We start from the raw sequence: 21413 nt of genomic DNA, 5'->3' as shown, positions 1-21413 counted from the left end.
CCCAGGGACTGACTGACAGCTCTCACACCAATTACACTTAGAAAATCTTCGCTGATGTTACAGAGAAAGAGAAATCCACCTTTTTGAACCAAGTTCTTCCTTGCTCCAGCTCCTTGCTTAAGGAGTGAAAATGGATGAACTTTTGGGGAGCAGCACCTTACTGCAGAAATATTAATAAAAAGAAAAACCAACATACTAGTTCACGTATTTGAAAAGCAGCAGCATACATTCTTCATTTTTATTTGTGTGACAGCCCTAAACTAGATGCACTGAACCTCATACTATGTATTCTGTGAATATAACAACTTAGTTATACAAGGACAGCTTTTTCATTATAACAAAACACAGGATGCAGCATGTAACAGAACACTATAAATAACCCTCTGCGTAAAATCCAACTTGAAGTAAGCTTTGTAGATGAAAACCTGGAGTAATCACTACTATGTTCAGCCTTGTTTATCAGATGCACCGGGCAGCAATATGAAGAGTTTTATTTTTATAAACCTGCACAAGAAATCCACATACATATGCAATTGGGTTGGGAGCTTCAAACATGAAGGTCACCGCACAGAAGCAGAGAATTTTGTTCAGACATAAATGTACCTTTGTACTAACTTAAATAATCAAGAAGTAAGGATACACCACTGTAGGCAGTGCTGTTTTAAAATAAAGTGAAATTGTAATCAAGATTTAAGTTTGTCACAAGTTTGCAGATACAAACAGGCAGATTTGAGATGCTACCAGCTGAAGTTACCCACCACTTGGGCATCACTGACTGCTGGCAGCTGGACATGCAGCTTGCCCTACCTGCATGGCTCTGCTGAAGGCACAGCAGCCTTGCTGAAGCTGTGAGAATCAGAAGTCAGTGGCAACTTAGAGCAGAAATGTAATAAACCCTAATAAAACCACCTTCTGTCTTCCTTGACTTCTTTACATAAAGAAATCATCCGAGCCATTTTGATGTGGTAGCACCTGAACTTCACCTCCATGGTAATACCTATAAATTTGTGTCCAAGTATCAACATCTAAAGTTTATTTGGTTTAAAAAAAAAAAAAAAAAAAAGGAAAACAACAGGACTTTTAGAGGATATTTCCCTGTGACCCCCAGAGCTGTACGAATAAAGATGTGGTACACAAGTTTGTATTCTCCTGCATTCAACTGCTAAATGCTCTAAATAAAACTAGAGGACCATTGTTAGCCAACAGAATTGAGTCCTTTTTGTCATTAATAACAGATGAGCATCAAAAGGTTTCCATAGTGGAAGATTTATCAGTGAGAACATTAGCATGATTTATGAGTTAATGTCCTGTATGGAGGAGCCTCATTTTCCAGGCGTGCTCCCGTGACTGCGCAGCAGCGTGTGCCTCATCAGCCCTATGCTCCTCCAAAGGGTACAGCCTCTAAATTACACTGAGCACCATGAAGAAACACTGACGTAGCACTCAGATTGCTTTTCTAAGGTTCAGATGCTGAGGATTCAGAACAGCAGTGAGTTTCATCTCCTAAACCAGGTGCTACGAACCCAGCAGCCAGCATCTGCTTGATGACTTGCACATAAAGATGTTCACCTCTTACACCTTCCACAGTAATTCTGCTTAACAGTCTTGCTGCAGCCAAGGTTTTCAGCACTAAAACATACCTTCAGTTTGATTAAATGCAGATTTAATTTAAATTTGCATTAAGGGTCTTTCACATTACAGTAAATAATTCAAAATTACTTCCTGCATCCAACTGTTCCTGAAAACAAGGAATTCCATCCTGGGATCCAAAATCCAACTCCTATCTGTAATGCAGAGCGGATAAAGGGGAGAAAACCCACACAGCAATCCCGAGGATCACCAAAGTTCACAAAATCCATAACAAAGTGCTTCCCTTTAGGAGCCAAAGCATCTCCAACCAATATCCCCACTGCACCCTGCTTCAGCAGGAATACCCTCTATATCAGAGGGCTGAATCCACCCTCCCTTGCTACCATCTACATTAGCTTTAAAAGAATACTTCTATCAGGCTGTAATACTATAATGCGATGGAAAGCACAGCAATAACAGCAGGGTGGCGAAGTCCTAGGCTGCAACAAGTGATGATAAGCCAAAACACAGCAGCTGTAGACACAGAAATAAAGGGCAAAAAAATAACTGCTTACCTTTAGAAGGCCTCAGGCAGACAGAGATCCCCAGCAAGATCTCCTCACCTCCACTGCCAACCCTTAAATGAGGTCTGGGAAGGGGTGGATCCTGGCTTCCAGCCCTTCTGGTCACTCAGCTTCATTGCATGCACCTGAGCTTCCTGGGTTGGCCCTGCCTTCCACCAGGTGCTCCATCACTGCTTCAAGCCATGACTTTGCATTTCTGCTACACAGGCTATGGCAAATGGCTGAACTTGAAGCCCTCATGATTTTTGTCTGTCCAGTATTTCTGATAATCAGGGCAGAACTATTCCTCAACTGCTAGTAAACATGTCTCCACATACAGCGTAATTCTATTCATTAGTTCAAGAGTAGGAAGGCACTGACTAGTGACATCTCACAGGTGCCTCCAAGACATAAACATGACTCTCAGTCCTTTGATTAACTCAGGTGTTAACCGTTTAGCCAAAGTGCCTGATAACATAAATACAACCAACAGAGAGAAGCTGCATTAAAATTACTTCCTTATTTCACCTGCCATTTCCCAAACAAAGAAACAATCCCACTTCTATTGTTCCTCAAACTGCCACCCCTGCACCTATGACAATTCTCTTCCCAGTTTTTCTGCACCAAACTCGCTGTTATTCATAAACAAAGAACCTACAGAGATGCTCAACAGGTTTCTTATGGAATTGTGCTCTTATACCAGGCTTAACTATAACTACATACTTCTATCATTAAAGATAACCGTCAACACAATTGTCCAAAAGGATCCTGAGCAGTGCTGTACCTGCCAGCAGCACCAACCGCCAGTATTTTTAGCTATAAAAACTGATTTTCTTCTTCAAAAAACAATTCCAAGGTACTTTCACGTGGCCCCAACTGATGCTGATGCATCCCTCTCCAGTGCAATGAGCCAGCCTGTTCATTTACTTCCTATTCTCCTTAAATATATCCTAAGGAAGCATCGCTTCAATATTATAACTTTCTTGGCTAGAATATAAACTATAATTCTCAAGCATCTCCATTGCTGTGACACAATATCAGTGCCTTACCAAAACAATACCAAGAATTTGTTGAGTCTGAGAGGGTGATCAGTAAATGCCAGGAAAGTTACTTCTTCATCCTAATTACAGGAAAGAAATAGCAGTTCTGAACTCTTAAATGGGTCTTTATTTTCAGTACTGTAGTGTTCTGAAAGCTGCTTTTTATTGATTCAAGTTCTGAACTAAGATTCAGCAAAAGCTTGAAATATTGGATAGAAATTTGAGGGGCATTCTTCATTGGCACCTGGGACAGTGTGCCACCCTGTGACTTCACTTCAGCCCTGTTGCTACAGTCACACTTCCTAATCCAGTACATTTACATCCCTCTCATAACAAATTTGTTATGAAATCGTATCAGCGATGCTTCTCAAGGCAAAAACAATCAAGGATCATAATCAGAAATGAGAACTGAGGATGCATATATCTCCACCGTTACCACCTCCCCAGCAATATGGGCACCAGAACCAGAAAGTGGGCTGGTTACAGACACCTCATCTGCTGCAAGTGTGCACAAGTGATGTGCCAGCCCTTCAACAAGGAGGTCACCTGGTGGCTGCCAGCACAGTCATATCCTCAGCTGAGATTCTGGAAGCTGCTGTTGCCACTCTGTGCTGAGACAACTGACTGAGGAGAAAAAAAATCTAGCCATTAAGTGGTGAAAGTCACATTGTGCTGTGAAAGTTGCAAAGACAACCCCATTTTGTTGAAATTTGAAATTACAGCTTAGAAACATGATCCCTAATGGCCTTTTCAGAAGGGTTTTAATTGCACAAAGCTTCTGCCCCCACCCTCGGGCAGCAGAAGCCACCAGCAATGCAGAGCACAGCACCCATCTGGCACAGTGCTGGCCCACTCAAGAGGTTTCCATTCAATTATAGCTCTCCCCACATCTCCTTCATAGTCTAAAGCTTCCTGTATTTGTTTGACTGGTTTCTGCCTGTTTATTTAAAAGGAAATAATCCATTGTATGTCAAGAATATGGGAAAAGTTATATTAATAGTAAAGGCAGTGTGCTTTTCTGCACATATACTTCAGCATGGACAGTAATTTTCCAACCCTATGCAGTCAGTCTTGAATGAGAATGTCACTTCTTAAATGTAATGTTTTAAAGAAGAGAAAAACCTAAGCACTGAGGAGAAAAACTACACAGGATGCATGCAATGAACTCGGGATCAGATTGCAAGTTTAAAAGCCAACTTTTAGTATTTGTAGTAAATATCTATGTTTTCACCTCCCAAATGAGAAGCAGAATTCATGCAATTCTTTTGCTTTTAGTACATTTGAAAATCCAAACTTCTCTAACAGCTGTCTCTTTCTGTTGAAGTAGTCCAAAGGCTTCCAGCTAAACATGATGCCACAATAAATACTATGTCCATTCACCTTTGTCCTTGCTAAAACAGTAATTAACACCTACACATGAACAGGACTACAATTCAGATACAGCTTTTGAGTAAAAGCTGCACTGAAACATCCTGCATTGAAGAATGCACACATCATCTTGTGCCATGGGAAGCATGGCCAAATTGGCCATTTCCTGGGATATAGCAGATCTCAGCCTTCCAGCAGGGCTTGGTTAGAAGCCTGCTCTGCAACGAGATGGCTGGAGAGCTATGGAGACAACAGCAGTGTTTCCATCGCCTGGTGGAGTAACACACACAAATAAAGAGCAGTTCCTCAACAGGAGGATTCACCAAGCTTGGACATATGGAAAAGAAATAGCAGCCTAAGCAAATCCAGGGTTAGTCTAGGGCCATATAAATTTCTTTGTATTCCAAAGATACGTAATGAAAATGTTAAGGCACAGAATTAAACTGCACGGTCTGACCACATACAAACATGCACCAAACAGGCACTAAAAATCACTCCCCATCTTCACTTATTAGAAAGTCTGCTCCACACAAGCCGCTGACAAAACAGAAGGAAATATGTTCGTGTGCACACAGAGCAACATTTGCTTCCTAAAGCATTTAAAAAGTATTCAACGAGAGCAAACACATAATTCTTTATTAAACAATCAAAGACAGCAAGCGCAAGTTTCTGTTGTCCCATCGTATTATACTACTAATCCTCTTTGGATGGCAATCAAAAGACCCTGAAATGCCAAGCTATAAAAGTGGATTTCCAAGCAGTAGTAGCCTCTGGCTCTTTGGCTGAGTCTTCAGTCGCTTGTTTTGGCAGACAGGAGTTACCCTGGTCGTCAGATGGCAAGTTCCCAGTGTGCTTACCAGGGCTACCTCAGACATCTTCATCTTACTTGCAGAACCGCCTCTGACACTGCGATTTTACTTAAAGAATGGTATTTTATTTGTGATGGAATTAATTCTTCTCTTTTCAAAGAGGCAGCTGGGTTACTACTATTGTATTCTAGGCAACATTCAGTTACCACATTTTTCTACTTCATCCATTGTTTGCGTGCCAAGCTTTGATTTCAGACATTAGTATCAGCAGACACTTAAACACAAGACCTTAATGGACTGTTTAAACAGGAATTCAGCTGTACTGTTTCCTACAAGCACCTACTGAAGCCTTTTCCTGAAACTCTCCCACTAATAAGTAAACAAGCATGTTTTGTAGCTTCCCCAGCTCTTACTTATGTAAGAAACTTAAATGTTATGAATGTGCAGCAGCCACTGCTGGGACAACATAGTTTAAAATGTATACACAGCATAGAAGGTTTGTCATTCTATGCCATTTTAGCAGCAAGCTGAGATGAATACTTGGAAAATGAGTCAAATCACTACACGCTGCGTATGAGTAACATATGAAGGAATGATGTTAATGAACTATAGACATTGGGTTACGGTGGGCTGCCATCCAGGTTTCAAGATTGGGTCATGACATCCCTAAGCATCTCAGTGCCAAGAGGGGAAAAAAAAGTGAAACAACCCACCTTAAGCTTAAAGGATATGCTGTTTGAAATGGTGGGCTGTCTAGAGATAAGAGTGAATTGGAGTAGAACTGGGCAAGAAATGGACTGATGTGAACATGGAAAAAAAAAAGATGGGACCAGACATTTCTGCATTAAGCAAATTATATCACAAACAGCAAAGAGAACTCATCACTGCCTACGCTCCCTGCCATTATGGAGTGCCTGTGAACCCCACCAGCAGTCACCCTGTAAGCCATGCTGCTTGGCACTTCCACCTCCTGTGCTCGGTGCACGTCACCACTCCTACCCCTACCCTACTGTGACCTACAGATGGATTAAGAGCCTCTTATTTTTAGACTGGGAATCTTAAGCCAGAAGATTCAATTAGAAGCACTAGGCAAAGTGACACTTTGTTCAGTTGTTCACTGTTTTAGAATCAATCACATGCAGTGAAACACTAGAAGTGAAAGAATGCATTGCCCAACAGGCAAAGAAGCAGTTATCATCATAAAGAATCAAAGATGAAGAATGTGGTCTCTAGAAATTAGAGGCCCTGCAATCAGCATCTAGCTGTTACTAGTTCCAGTTTTAACAAGGCTCACACAAAGGAAAACAATATGCATTTGTCCATATTTCACACAAGTGTTTGGCAACTCAAAAAAAAAAAAAGTCAGTTAATGAACATTTTACATTCTACTTTTTAATTACCAAAGTACTGACTGAGGACGTGTGCAGATAGGCATTTGTAATACAAACACAAAAATACAAAGTACTTCAAGGCGTTAAAGAAGTACAAAATTTAGCAAGGACAGCACCTGATACACATGTGTATTTATCCACACAAATACTGGAGTGCACTACTGCTACCAGGTTCAGCTGTGTATGTAAATGTATGGCAACTATTCTAACACAAGAGCTTTCCTTATTTAATGCAATGAGACTTGCATCAGGTTAATCAGGATTGCAAACAGACAAAAATGAGAAAATCTAGCAAAAGAATGATTTTAATATAAGGTAACGTTTAAAATTTTATCACCTAAATCCACAAAATTCTTGATCTGTTCCTTCTCACACTCACCACAGAGCTGAAATCAGGACCAGCTAAATAAAAGGTAATGCAACTAGGCATAACACAATAAAAGATATTACCTTCACAATGCATTATTGCTGCCAATTATAAGAATCACTTCAACTTAATTTCAAAGGCACAATCACCCTCAACTGTAACAGTCTCTTTTTTAAATTTCAAACAGTATTACATTAAGGCAATAACTCACCTTCCAGCTATAATATCAGTCTCCCTTATTGCAAAAATACATTTCATAAATACTTCTCATCGACAAGTCAAGCTAATTCAGGTTAATTTTATTGTATTTTGGTGCTATCTCACATTTGTGTGCAATTACCTTTATCATTTTATTGCCGTGCCAGAAAGTAATCAGAACAATTATTTGAAAAAAGGAGGTGTATAAATTCTAAATCACACTTGCTGGCATTTTTGATAAAATAGCAGCTTTATCTCCGAAAGTGGCAGGGACATCGGATAAATCATGCATCAGTCAAGTGGAGCTGACCCCCAAGTGCATTGCACAATATCAGGAGTGCTTCAAAAGAAACTTTCCCACATAATCCATCATTCTCTATAATACCAAAACAGCTATACCTGAGGAGCGGGAGCTGGAGAATAACAACAGAATAAATCTAGGCAATATGAGCAAAACCATTAATAGTGCTCCTTTTTAAGCTAAAGGAGAGTCAGGAATCTGAATTGTTTTCAGGAAAAGAATTTCATTGAAATTTTTCAAGTGAGTGGAACAGCTTTAAGCATAAATGGAACAGCGGTCTGCGTATTAAGAATCCACTAAAAATACAAATGCACGTGCAGAAAAAATAAATACACACAAAGACACGTCAAAAAAGACTCACACAGAAATAGAGGATTACAGTCTTGTCATACAAAGTCTGAATTTTGCTGTCGTTACCAATCTGAGTTCACTTGAGCACAGGTGTTTCATGACACTGAGCACAGAGAACAAAGCAGAACATTCAGTTAAAAGTAAATAGCCTACTAAGTTTAAATTTAAAAATTGCAAAATATCCATAGAACTGTATTTGGAATTATATCTCATGGAATAGAAAAAAAATGCCACATTGTCAGGAGAACACCATAAAATCAAAAAGTTCCCAAGCAAATGCATTCCTAATGTACGCTCATGCACACTGAATCACCGAGGTTGGAAAAGACCTCCAAGACCACTCAGTGCAACCATCCACCTCCCACCAACACCTCACCACATCACTGGGGCCACGTTACAGCCTCCCTTTCTCAGGCCCAACCTCCACCCAATCTCCACCTCTGGTCACTGCAATGCAGCTACAGAGCCACGGTACCCAGAGGGAGACAGCAGCAATTGAGGAGAGCACCCACACCTGGCTGCTTTCAGAATCCATTTCCCAGCAACCCACTTAGAACTGCTCAGCATGTTACACTGATGATTACTGACTGCTGAAGAATGTGTGAGCCAGGTATAGTTTGTGCCACAAAGCCATATACTGTGTGGTTGTACTTCCAGTATAACTGCAAACTGATCATAAATATGGAGATAATAAGGAATCATGAGCAACTACAAATACAGGAGGTTGGGAGGGGATCAGCAGCAGGGAGCTGGGGAGCCTTGGCTGTGCCTGCACGACTCCCTTCAGCCCTCTGCTCCCCATAGAGCACAGGGCTGAGTCCACGTTTTGCCTCAGACCTTCTGCCATCCAACGCATCAAAAGGAAAAGCTCGCCTAACAGCTAACACCGTACCCTTCAACTTCAAGTGAGAGTGGGAGAACTGAAAAGGTTAGGTAATAAATTATCAGTTTCATGTTGCTTACCAGCTCTGTCACATCCAGCTTTGAATGAGAGGCAACCAGTGACTATTCAAGATGTGTGTGGTGGTTCTTCCTAAGATCAAACATCTCTCTGCAATTATCCAAGGTATCTGCTACAAGATGCCTCCAACCAACAGGAGCACAAATACAAACCCACAGAATATTGGGTAAAAGAAAAAAAGCAGAACATGAATTTATCTTCCAGAATTTCCTTCCTCAACTGTTCAATTTTAAAGAAACAGAAAGCATTTTCTTTCAGGAAAAGCAGGAAAAAAAAAATCTTCAGCAAATGGGTACAAAGGCATGGCATATGCCAGAACACTGCTTTTCCCAGCCAGTACATGAAGCAAATTAAAACCACAAGAGATGCCACTATTAAGACATTTGTAATAGCGATGGAAGTTGCCAGCAGGAATAGTTAGATATGCAAGTTTGATTGAACTAGAAATATTCTCCTGGAGGAGCATTAGTATTGTTACAAAAATAGTTATTTCACACACAAAAAAGTATTTTCAAAGTTCATTTCAATTACTTGAAGACTAAGGCTGCTGAGTATAAATGCGCCAATGCTGCCCCTCAGCAGGGAAAGTCATTCTGTATTTCTTGACAAATAGCACTGCTATCCTGTTTTACTACAAACAAGTATTTCCCTACACTTAGACCTTACTGAAGTATTGAAGTCCAAAATTCAGCATGCATCTGTTTTTCAATAAATGAGGCATTTATGAGGAAAGGGAAGCAAACAGCCAACTTAACACAGAAAAGGTAGCGCTGTCCTATCAGTTTATGCTCTGAGGAAGATAGATACGTGCTGAGGAAAGGTCCACTGATGCCTGTTACCAACCATGACAGAGCTACAGAGATTTACAGTGCAGCATCAATCTTGTCAACTGGATCCTTAATACTGACTGCTGGACACTGGGGAAAAAAACAAACTACATTACGTGAATTCTTTTTTAATGCCAGCCCCCTAACATGCACCTACATGTAAGGGTATCTTACAAGGAACTTACTTTTGGAACACGCCTTGATGCCATGGTAGATGAAAGATGTCTGTAAGAAAAAAAATCTTCATTAGGAAATGTAATTAGAGTATCACAGAAAGCACAGCACATCAACATGATTTTTTTTTTTTTAGAACTTTGAATCATTTTCTTTAAACAGGCTCTATCTGTTAGTACAAATAATAACAAAATAAAGGCTACTTATTTAAGTATTCACTTATATTTCCAAGCAAACAGGAATGCTGATGCTCATCAGGTCATCCCTCCCTTGTTGTGAGGCAAAAGCAACACCACAACACATTCTTAACAAGCAAATTTTGATCTTTCCAACAAGAACACCCTCTAAGACCTGCTAGGAACTCAGGAATTATTTGTGCAGGCAGAAATGCATTTCTGAGGCATTTAGTGAAATAAAGAAACTTCTGTATTTTAGGGAGTTACGTATTTTAAAGAATGAAAGCAAGAGACTTTCATAATAAGACTCGGGGCTTGAAGGCAAAGCTTGCAAAGAAGCACAAAGGAAACATTAATTATTGGAACTGAAATACATCTTTTAACTACTATTAACAAAATAGTTCCTCTGCTCTCCCTTTTGAAATGCAAGACAACTGCTACTTCCTCAGCATTTCATTTCCCCCCTTCACTTTCTTCTTACTGTCGCTACATTAAAATCACTGTGTCTCCACACAGATTTGCTACAGCATGACATTTTGGAAATCAAGGCAGCTGTCAGAACTCAGCCAAAGTCCACAGGGAGCTCTGGCCTTCAGCCAGGGAACCCAATCCATGAGGTCCTTTCTAACCCAAGCCATCCTCCAATCTATGCCTCAATGCAAGGAGGGAAGCTCAGAGCACCTGAATCTGAGTACTGAAGCACCTGCATCTTTGGGAACCTGAATATGAATGAAGGCCACACAGAACTCCATCTAAACACTTTGCCTCACTTGCACCAAGCATCACACAGTCACCATTTAACAGTTAATTGAGCATCACCTGCACCCTGTGCTAGGGCAGCCAGGCAGTCAGAAGGCATTCAATACCAGGGAATGGAGGCTGAGGCCTCAAAACACCACCAAAAATAAAAGGGAAGGATAACAGAGCAAGAGGGAAGGCTGCAGCCCTACAGTCAAATCCACTTCACCTCAACACATTTTAGAGATCCCTCAATTTTTCACTAGAAGTATTTTTTTTTTTCTTCTTCTTTTAAGATAGGGATGCTTGGACCCATCTGAAAGTAAGGAGAGGAATTCCCAGTGACACATTTTAACATTTTACATGCTGGACAAGCAAGAAAACTTATGAGATAACCCAAAAGCTGAAAATGATGAGCACAGCAAGGAAGCACAGCTGAGAGCAACGGGCTGCTATCTGCCAAGCACCTCTTCCACCACTCACGTATGCACTGAATGCTGTAGCCATCATAAAAGAAACCTAAGTAAACATTCCAGTATAAGCTTGAATAAAACTAAAGCAGCAAAAAGTAGAAAAAAAATAAAAACTGTAACTGTGAGGAGATGATGTCAAACGCAAGATTTCTCTATCTATTAATCATACCATGAAAGGCAAGGGAATGCAAACTATCCTTCCTGGCAGGCAAGGAGTGCTCATTCTGTGCCAAGCAGCTGTCTTTGGGACAGCATCATTCAGCAAACGTCCCTTTTCAGAACAAATTTATGGTATTTATTTGCAGTAAAAGCGTTGTCTGCTTATGAAAGAAGCCACATTAAATACAAAAAAAAATAAATGAGACTTGAAGTTGTTTCAAGCAGCAGCTAATTTCTGCAGTGGCAACGGCAGCTTAATCGCTACTGAAGTTCTACACAAAGCACTGATGTTTATCTCAAAATCTCCTCATCATCCCATAAAGATGCTCTCATATTTTAGGTGCAACCCATACAGTCGAAGGCAAATCCAGATCAGTCACTAAAATTACCTTCAACAGTTTTACACAACTCCCTTTCACGCTTCCTCAACGCAACCGACGATGCAGCTTCCCCTACAACTTCACACAGCTGTGCCTGCAAGCAGCACTTTCTACCTGCTGCACCAGAATGAAAGCCGACTGTAAGCAAACACAGCTCAGGAGGGACATGGGGTCTGGCAGAGAAACCGGCTGACTTTGAGACTGGGCTGTGCCAGGAAGAGATCCAGTTGTAAGGATCCTTACACAAAGACTCACTGAGCGCTCTGCAAGCGCCCCGGCTGCACACTGGGGAGCTCTGCAGAGCAGGAGATGTGCAGGGGAAGCCCCTGGACACACAGACCTGGGGAGCACGGCAGCTGAGAAGGACAAATGAAGCAATTAGCTGGGCAGAAGCTGCATGGTGTCCAAGGAGGCTCAATGATTGATGACTGTTCATGACCCATTTCTGCCCCAGGTGGAGCTCTCCAAGTGTCAGTATGGCTGACAGGTGGATCCAACAAACATAGTCAGTAAAACCCAAACCATAGGGCCAGGAGGAAGGCCTGCAGCTGTGCTGGGGAAAGCCATACAGGACAGCTCCCCAGCTTCAAAGGGCTGGGGAATTTCAAAGTATGGCTCCAAAATGCATCTTATCAACCTTTCAACGAGGCTGCCTCATTACAAGAGGCCAACACATGCACTAACTCATTTCCAAATGTAGCTGAAGGCTCCCCTAAGGCTGATAGGCTAAGAACTCAAAATCTCTCCCGAATGGCACAGGAATGACTTTTCAGACTCAACCACGATCACAGAACATCCTGAGTTGGAAGGGCCCCATAAGGAGCATCGAGTCCAACTCCTGGCTCCACACAGGACTGCCCTCATTCTGGCTCACATATCACAAACTGAGACCCCAGAATCACTGAACCTGTCTTAAAGACTGAGCTCTTACCATCATCCACTTCACCAAGGTGGGTGGTTTCCTCCTACACCTGCAGAGACTGGACAAACTGAATTGTGTGTGAAGTGTGTGAAGGGACTGAATTGTGAGCAGAAACTGAAAAATGCAAAATCTGTCCCCACCATCACTGGCTGGCACAGAGCTGCCTGGCTGGGAGGGACCAAGGAAGCCCACCTCCCACTGAGCTCCTCCTTGGGTGACCTGCCAATGGATGAACAGCCAGGTACAGGATGCCCCTGAGGTATGGAGAGCAGAACAAATCCATCAGTGCTGCATAGAAGCTCCTCTGTAGGAGGACCACCTACAGGACAGGAAGCCGATGTATTGTAGACCTATCCTGCAAGCATACCAGACCTTGAAATACATTAACAGAACATAAATGTAGAGAACAGCCAGATTATATGTCAAAACTAAGACTCTTTAAGGGCCATGAAGTATTCCAGCCAGATGGTGCTGATGGTTTAGAACACAAGTCCTTGGGATTTCAGGAGTTTTCCTCCTTACTCTCACAGAACTCCAGCCTGCAAAGCACACGCAATGGCAGCACAATGATGAGACCTCTAAGATTGATAAGAAGCATTTTTCTTAGTTCATCAACTTTTAAATAATAAAGGAAGATTCTCCTTGAAAGAAGAGTCCTAAGGATCCAGAGAACTTAATACTCTTTGGTTTTGGTACTAAAATTTTAAAAGAGCTAATATATCAAGTCAGTATATGAATAAAATTCCATATGAAAACATTTAAAGTACATTAGATTTTTGGTCAAGATGAAAGACTGAAAAAAACTCAAGCAATCTATTCTAATTGGGTTCCCATGGTAACTGTACAATTGGGTTTTTCAGTATAACATCCCAAAGGCCCAATGCACACTTGTAAAATATACTTCAAACAGCCTGAATTGTTTTTACATTACAGCACTCCCAGGAAGATCAATTACTATACATCCCCACCCTAACTATTAGTGGCAGGAGATGTTAACACTATTGGCCATATTAACATAAGTCATGTAAAAACACCACGTATCACCATCATTATATAAAACTAATTACACACTTCAGATTCATCAAACACGTTCTGAGTAATAAACCTATACTAGTCTTGTCGCGAGATCATGTTTACTGACTGTTAGAAATCAACCCCAAATATATGCCAAACCATTTTGCTTCTTATATTGATTTCAAGGATAAACAGAATCAATCATTAATAATTACATTATAAGATGACCCACAGGGTTAATCATATTCTTAGAAACTCTGACTATGGAATCAAATATAGATGCACAAAGACACAACCGTGCAGCATTCAAGAGCAGGCTGTATGTATTACCAGTCATAAAAAAGGAGGGGCATTCACTAGCACACAACTAATAATCTGGTGAAAACAACAGCACTATCACTCTGCTTTTTTAAAAAGAAAAGCACAAACATCTATTAAGGAAAGTTACTCTCCGATTGACCACCTTGCCACATTGGGTATCAAATTCAATCTCTGGAAATGCAATGCTGGACGTGGGCACAGCTCACCCTCCAAAGGCCCGACCTCAAAGCTGAAAAGCAATGATGCCCCACGCCCTCTGCAAACAGGATCCAAAGCCTACCAACTGGTAGCTGTACTTCCAGGAAAAGATAAATAAAAGAAAAAAAGAAAACCTAAGATCAGTTTGAATGAGGCTAATCTTATCTCTCAGTCAAGCAACAAGGAATCCTAGCATTTCATGGACAGAAGGGACATCAGCAAATAACAGGAGCTATTTTCATGCAAGGGATTTCCCTTTTTCTCCCCGCCCTTTTCAGGACATTGTATTTAGTCACACAGAACTTCAGTGAAGCGAGACAAAGGGGAAAAAAAGTTGTTTGTGAATTGTTTTTCCAGGGCAGCAGTAACAGTCTAAAAACATCCCACCACCAAAGGTGACCCACGGCTCTCCAAGCACTTGTGTATTTCTTAGGTATTTTTAGATGCAGAACGCCCTACCTTGTGATTTTATAAAGCTAAATTGAAAAGTTTTAATCATTTAACTGGGCCTTAAGTTTACTTTAAGTGTTTATTAAAAAGTTTAACTAATTAACAGACCTTCTGCACGCTCAAATATACAAACAACCCAAAATAATTTCACTGTTTGCATTGTACTGACTCATTTAAAGCAGTCAGATAACTAAAATATTATTGGAATGCTAATTATGCAGCTGCAACACTTACGAGACAGCATTAATGCTCGCACTCTGCTAACAAAGAGCAGACCAAAAGCCCATCTCTCCAGCATCCCACCTTCACCAACAGCTCACAGCAAACACATGGTGATTGCTTCACTTGTACACCATCCCCACCCCACAAGATCTGGGTTTCAAATCTTCCCAGGCAGAAGTAGGGTCTCTGAATGCAAAAGGCAACACCCAAAGGTCTCAGTGTTCACCCACTTGCCTTCTGAATCCAAACCTAGCATCCTGATTCCAACACCATCACTCAGCTGCACCCCATGCAGTGCACACAAGTGATCCGAACTGCCAACTGTTGCTGCTTTGCATGCCACTTATTCCTGCTCTTTAAGAGGCAGAATTATTCTGTCTCCCTTCGACTCAACACTATAGGTCCTCTACCTATAGTAACAAATGCTATTTTGCTTGGAAAGCAGAGAAGAAAAAAAAATAAAAAAAATTTATACCAATAAGATCACATTTTTGTGAGATTAACCTTAACTGAGATCTATTCAGATGAAAATATTTCCATATAACTGAAAGTGTTGGGCAGAACTTCAGCTGCAGGTTCAAATTTAAGAAGTGACTTCAAAATGTACCTGAAATGATTTCTATTATCGAATACATCATAATACAAAGTAGCACATAGTCCTGTCACATCAGGTCAAGATACTTCTGCGCTGTTGATACAAAATAATAAATAAGCGAACTCCTCAAATAGGATTAGCAAAAAGCATCAAAATCATAGAATGGCCTGGGTTGAAAAGGAGCACAACGCTCATCCAGTTCCAACCCCCTGCTATGTACAGGGTTGCTGCACAGAGACCAGGCTGCCCAGAGCCACATCCAGCCTGGCCTTGAATGCCTGCAGGGATGGGGCATCCACAGCCTCCTTGGGCAACCTGTGAACAGTGCCTCACCACCCTCTGGCTGAAAAACTTCCTCCTCATATCCAACCTAAACCTCCCCTGTCTCAGTTCAAACCAAAACGGTGATATACTTCAAAAAACTAAATCAAAACAACTGAACTCCAAAGCCACACAAGCTTTATTGCTCTTCAAACACACTCCACTTTTTATAAACAATAGTCTGGAGCACACAAGTAGGTTATAGTATCAGCACTTTTAAAATTGCATACTGTATTTTGGGAAAATATTCCAGTACAGGCTTGATTTGTTTTTATAGTTGCTGTTTCTCTACTTGTCTGTTGAAATTAATGCTGGCCAAGCACAAGAATGGAAGGAAAAAAAGTAACAGGTTTCTCTTCTGCATTAGGAAGGGTTTGCTCATTATACCTTCATACAAATTAGCATAGCTGAAACCCTCTGCTTTTTTAATTATGGCATTAATGAAATGGTCTGCAAGAACAGCCAAGACATACCCCGAAACCTGTCACTGCCTCAAAGATTTCAAGCCTCCTAAAATTAAAACTTCATCTACCTTTCCCCATTAGTTACATTCTCTTCACCAGTCCAGATACCTTATGAACACCCAGTAAACTAGAGAATTGCACAATCCGTCAATAAAGTAAGCGTATTTTGAACTACTGTCCATATGACTCAATTTGTCAGTAAAAACTGCCACCAGCGCTGCGCTTGCAGAAAAAAATGTCCATAAATGCATTATTGCGACTGGCAGATCGATGTCCATAATAAAAACAAATAGATTTAACAAGTGCTTGCTTTTACGAGTCGTGCTATTGGTGGGATGTGCATTCGGCTTCACTCGTCAACTTCGGGGAATGGGTAATACAGGCCAGGTTAGGCACTTGCTGACTTCACCAGTGTTACAAACAGGAAATGATTCCAACGCAGGAAATCTTTACAAGCGTTAGGCCGAAGACTAATGCCTTCAGGATGTACTTAGAAGTTTCACACGTTGAGAATTTAACATATTGTTCTGTGAAATATGAAATGAGAAGCGTTGCAGTTATTACAAAACGCAAGGCTTTCTGTGGAAAATAAATGCAGCTCAGGTCAGCTAAATCCCCAGCAGACAGCTCACTATGTCCTCAGGTTGATGTAAATACCACAAAATGCCCCAACAACTCAGGACCTGAAGCCTGCTCCCACAAAGTCAGTGCTTCAGCTCTTACACCACATACAGCACAAGGGCCATCACAGCAGGAAAGAGGCCTCAGTCACCACAAAAGACAATTCCATCCCTTGTATCAGAGCTGAAGGGCAGGGCTCACGAGGAAATTCTGCACTGCTTGCTCAGAACATGGCCAGGTAGAGCAGCTGGAATACCAAGGCTGAATTCATCAGTTGTGCTCGTTCCCCCAAATTCCAACCTGCACGCTGCTGTAGAAAAGAATACTACAGGAACAGCTGTCCATGACTCCAACATACTCTCCTTTGGATTTTTTACACTACTGTTCCTTCTAATAAAGTTTCCCATCACTGAAGTCACTTCAAGCAGAATTTCTTCGGCACAGCCTTTCCATCTTAGCCATGCAACAAACTTAATACTTTTTCTCCACAAGCCCTTGAATTAGCCATTCAGGGAAACCCTGATAACCTTCCCAAAGGGCACGAGCTTCTCCTTCAGGCTACCATTCCTTTAGTGATGCCATTAACTGATTCTCCACATACGTTAAGCATTAAGCAGTGGTGACAAGTTAATTACAGAGTTATCAAGAGATAAAGTAGTCACGGTAACACAAGTTGCAATATAACTACAACAGTTTCCTATAGAGCTTCTGTTCAGTTGCTGGTGTAATTGGTGTAATTAACTTGTCATGGATCAGAATGCAGATAGGAATTGCTAAAGCCACCTTGCAAGCTCACATGGGTACATCTTATTTTCTCTGAAGCTTCAGGCTTTGGGTGGAGTTGTCCAGATGTGCTATGCTTCTGTTTAAAAACAAAGCAAACAAAACAAAAGTTTTTACTTGCACATCTCCAATTCTGTCACACAAACTCACAGATCATTCCAAGAATGCAAACAACTGGGCAAATTCCTGAGAACTGTGACTACAAACAAGTCCCTGCATGTAGGGGCCTCTGCTCCAAAGGAAATAAGCTTCAGAAAGCATCGTAGATGTCAACTGTGTATAAAGGAACTTTAAAGATCACACAAACTGGAGAGATAGACCTGTTTGAACCCTGCCCTAAAATGAACACATGGCATAATAATTTGAGCTTAAAACAAGGCACTGTGCTATCTATGTTCACGTTCCAAGCCTACCAGAACTAATGCAAAACCCCAAGGGAGGCTGCCCCACTGTCACCAACCCTTCAGCTTATGGCACCATGCACAACCACAACGGCCCATCCTTCAACCCGCAGGAACTTTTCCTAACGGGCAACCACGTACAGAAGGGTGGGCACAGCTCCTTCCTGAGCTGAAGGACAGCCCACATGCAAGGCAGAAGGAATCCTAATGCAGGAAGTGCCTTGTGCCTATCATGGCTTCCTTAAGCTGTGTGTCTGTGCATGCACGGATGACGAAAAGCCGTGAGGCAGATCACAGAATCACACATGGAATCACAGAATGGTTTGGGTTGGAAAGGACCTCAAGGATCATGAAGCTCCAACCTCCCCGCCACAGGCAGGGCCACCAACCTCCACATTTCATACCAGCCCAGGCTGCCCAGGGCCCCATCCAACCTGGCCTTGAACACCTCCAGGGATGGACGGGGCATCCACAGCCTCTCTGGGCAGCTGTTCCAGCACCTCACCACTCTCACAATAAAGAACTTCCCCCTAACATCCAACCTAAATCTTTCCTCCTTCAACTTAAAACCATTTCCCCTTGTCCTGCTGTTATCTACCCTTACAAAGAGTTGAGTTCCCTTCTGTTTATAGGCTCCCTTTAGGTCCTGGAAGGCTGTAATTAGGTCACCGCGCAGCTTTCTTTTCTGCAGGCTGAACAAGCCCAGCTCCGTCAGCCTGTCCTCATAGGGGAGGTGCTGCAGCCCTCTGATCATCCCCCGATCAGGGAGGCCGTGCTGTGACTCAGGGTGAGGACACTGGCAGGGCTGCGAGGCCAGAGCCGCCCCGTGCCCAGATCGCTGCTTCTCGGCCGAAGCGCGGCTCTGTCTACGCTGAAAAGCTGCACTAAAACAGCGTTTCCTCCCCAAACGCTACAAGTAGGAAGGGCCGCGGATGCAGGAAGCGAGCCGTCCTCCTCACTCACTGCACACACACACACACGCACAACTTACAGACATACCGAACTTGCAACGCAGACACGCGCAACGCTTCCGACCGCTCACCGACCCCGGCCGCAGCGCCGAGCTCCACCCGCCCCGCTCCCAGCCCGGCCCGCAGCACCGCCCGCCCCGGCTCCTCCTCCCACCGCCATGAGGCCGCCATCAGCTGGGCCCCGCGGTCCCGCACGGAGCGCACGTGGGGTCGGAGGGGCGGCGGCGGAGGCAGAGCAGCCCTGGGAGCGGGCTCACCTTGCGGGCACGAACCTCGTGGGCTCTGATTGCCTCCGCGCTCAGCTGCTCCAAAAGCCGGTCTGGGCCTCTTTGTAAACGTTCCCCACAACCCCACGGGGGCCGAAAGGAGCGTGCTGAGGTCTGGCTGCTGCAGCGAGCTGGGAGCAGAGCACGAGATTTGCTGCGCGGCCGAGTTCGCCATTTAAAGCGTTACCTGCGCCCGTCCTTTGCTTAGAGCCGGCGTGCGGGCGAGCAGCCGGCCCGCTCCGCTCAGTTTGCAGGTTTAGAAGTTCTGCAAACCCAACTTCTAAAAGACAGCACGTGGAGAGCTTTGTTTCGCTTCACGAAAAGAGCGCTGCTCGAGTTTGCAACTCTCATTTTCCACCTAAAGATTTTTCTTGCTGTCTGAAACTCACACCTCAGTTACATCAGCACAAAAATTTTTATAGCGGTGCTGTAGGATGCAGAAGTTATCACAGAATGGCAAAGTGGAGGAATCCACGTGGGAAATAACAGAGCGGCTTTAAAAAGTCATCACAGAACCCTGGCAATCTATTTTTTTTTTTTTTTCCCACAGGAAGTGAGTGCTGCAAATAAAATAGCACTGAGTGAGTGCCTGTGTGTTAAATCTGGCTCTAAAAAATGACAAAGTTTACTCCAAAATGCAGAAGTTTCTCCGATGCAATTGAAGATACCTTTGGAACAGTTGCACCTGAGGCAGACTTACAACAGGGCAGTTGTGAGCAGGGGACGTTGAGCAGCCTGTTTTACCATCTTTGCCAACTACATAAGCAAGGTGTTGGCCAAAAATCTCTGCACATCTCAGGGTAAAAGTGTACAGTGTTTCCACCCCGTCCTGTTAATTGTGACTTATGGACATAGCCATTTAGATATTAGGAGGAAGTTCTTTAGCCAAAGGGTGGTGAGGCACTGTTCACAGGTTGCCCAAGGAGGCTGTGGATGCCCCATCCCTGCAGGCATTCAAGGCCAGGCTGGATGTGGCTCTGGGCAGCCTGGTCTCTGTGCAGCAACCCTGCACATAGCAGGGGGTTGGAACTGGATGAGCATCGTGGTCCTTTGCAACCCAGGCCATTCTATGGTTTAGAGCAAGATAGAAGTGATCCTTGTGATCAGTGAAGGATAAATTGCAGTTATTTTAATTTGTTTAAGAAAAATAAATTCAAATCTCTTTATATGAGCAGTTTCTCAATGCCTTTAAGAGGCAGAGAAATAATATTTCAGTTAAGGAGAAACACAGGAAAAGCTATTCCATCTTTGTGATAACTTACAAACATATTCATATTTTCTGATTTTTTAAGCATTCAGTATTAATTTCTGTTACCTTTTACAGTAACCTTTGCTAGTGAACAGATTACTCAGACTTACTACATAAGCAGTGCTGTATGCTGTCAGGAGAAAATGAAGCTTTCCAGCATCTTTAATGAAGGTCGGATTAACAGTAAATGAAAAGGTATTGCCATGGTGTGCCCCATACAAGTGCAGTGGCTTATGTGAAGACAGTCTCATCTCTAAATGAACAGTCTCTTCACGTCAGTAAACTGTGGGCTGGATGGGATACCCAAGGGATGGTTATTATTTTGGAATGCAAATATCAAACTTCTTAAACTTGGATCCTTTATTTTCTTTTTCCCAGATGTTTTACAATCTGGTATTGTGATTAAAAGGAAGGAGTGTGGAGGTTTGTAAACCAACCATTCTCAAAGTCAATTTCAGTGGTCCTCCTTGCTATAACAGTTGTCATTTCTTCACCTTCAGGATGCCAACATAAAGATGAGCTCTTCAGGTCAGTCTGTGCTCTTCCAGTTGAGGAGGAGAGGCCTATTGACCAGCATGGGCACGGCAGTTGTTAGCACTGACAACAGCAGTGCTTGAAGAGAAAACTTAATTAGCACTGAATTCCCTGAAGGACTGCTTCCCAGTAGACTATGAATACGTAATGTCGCTGTATAATTAAATACTTACAGATTTATGCAATCTTAAAACATATAGGAGATTCTCGGGCGCATCCACATAGGAGATGTGAGT

At 42.5% G+C, this 21413-nt stretch overlaps 1 protein-coding gene across 1 annotated transcript in view; it reads right to left on the bottom strand.

The window, feature by feature from the left end:
• The window catches only part of MGMT (O-6-methylguanine-DNA methyltransferase), a 144683-nt gene extending 125114 nt beyond the window's left edge, over nt 1–19569 (bottom strand). The window contains exons 1-2 of the mRNA XM_090144600.1: nt 19157–19569; nt 9931–9970 (exon numbers count right to left, since the gene is read on the bottom strand). Coding sequence (XP_090000726.1) covers nt 9931–9970; nt 19157–19569 — 453 coding nt within the window. The remainder of the gene's footprint in view (nt 1–9930; nt 9971–19156) is intronic.
• Nucleotides 19570–21413: the final 1844 nt, after the last annotated feature.

The sequence above is a fragment of the Phasianus colchicus genome, chromosome 8, assembly GCF_987193195.1.
Source record: "Phasianus colchicus chromosome 8, bPhaCol1.hap1.1, whole genome shotgun sequence".
NCBI classification, from domain to species: domain Eukaryota; kingdom Metazoa; phylum Chordata; class Aves; order Galliformes; family Phasianidae; genus Phasianus; species Phasianus colchicus.
Note: the sequence above shows the minus strand (reverse complement) of the source record. Positions and strands in the feature narration are given on the sequence as shown.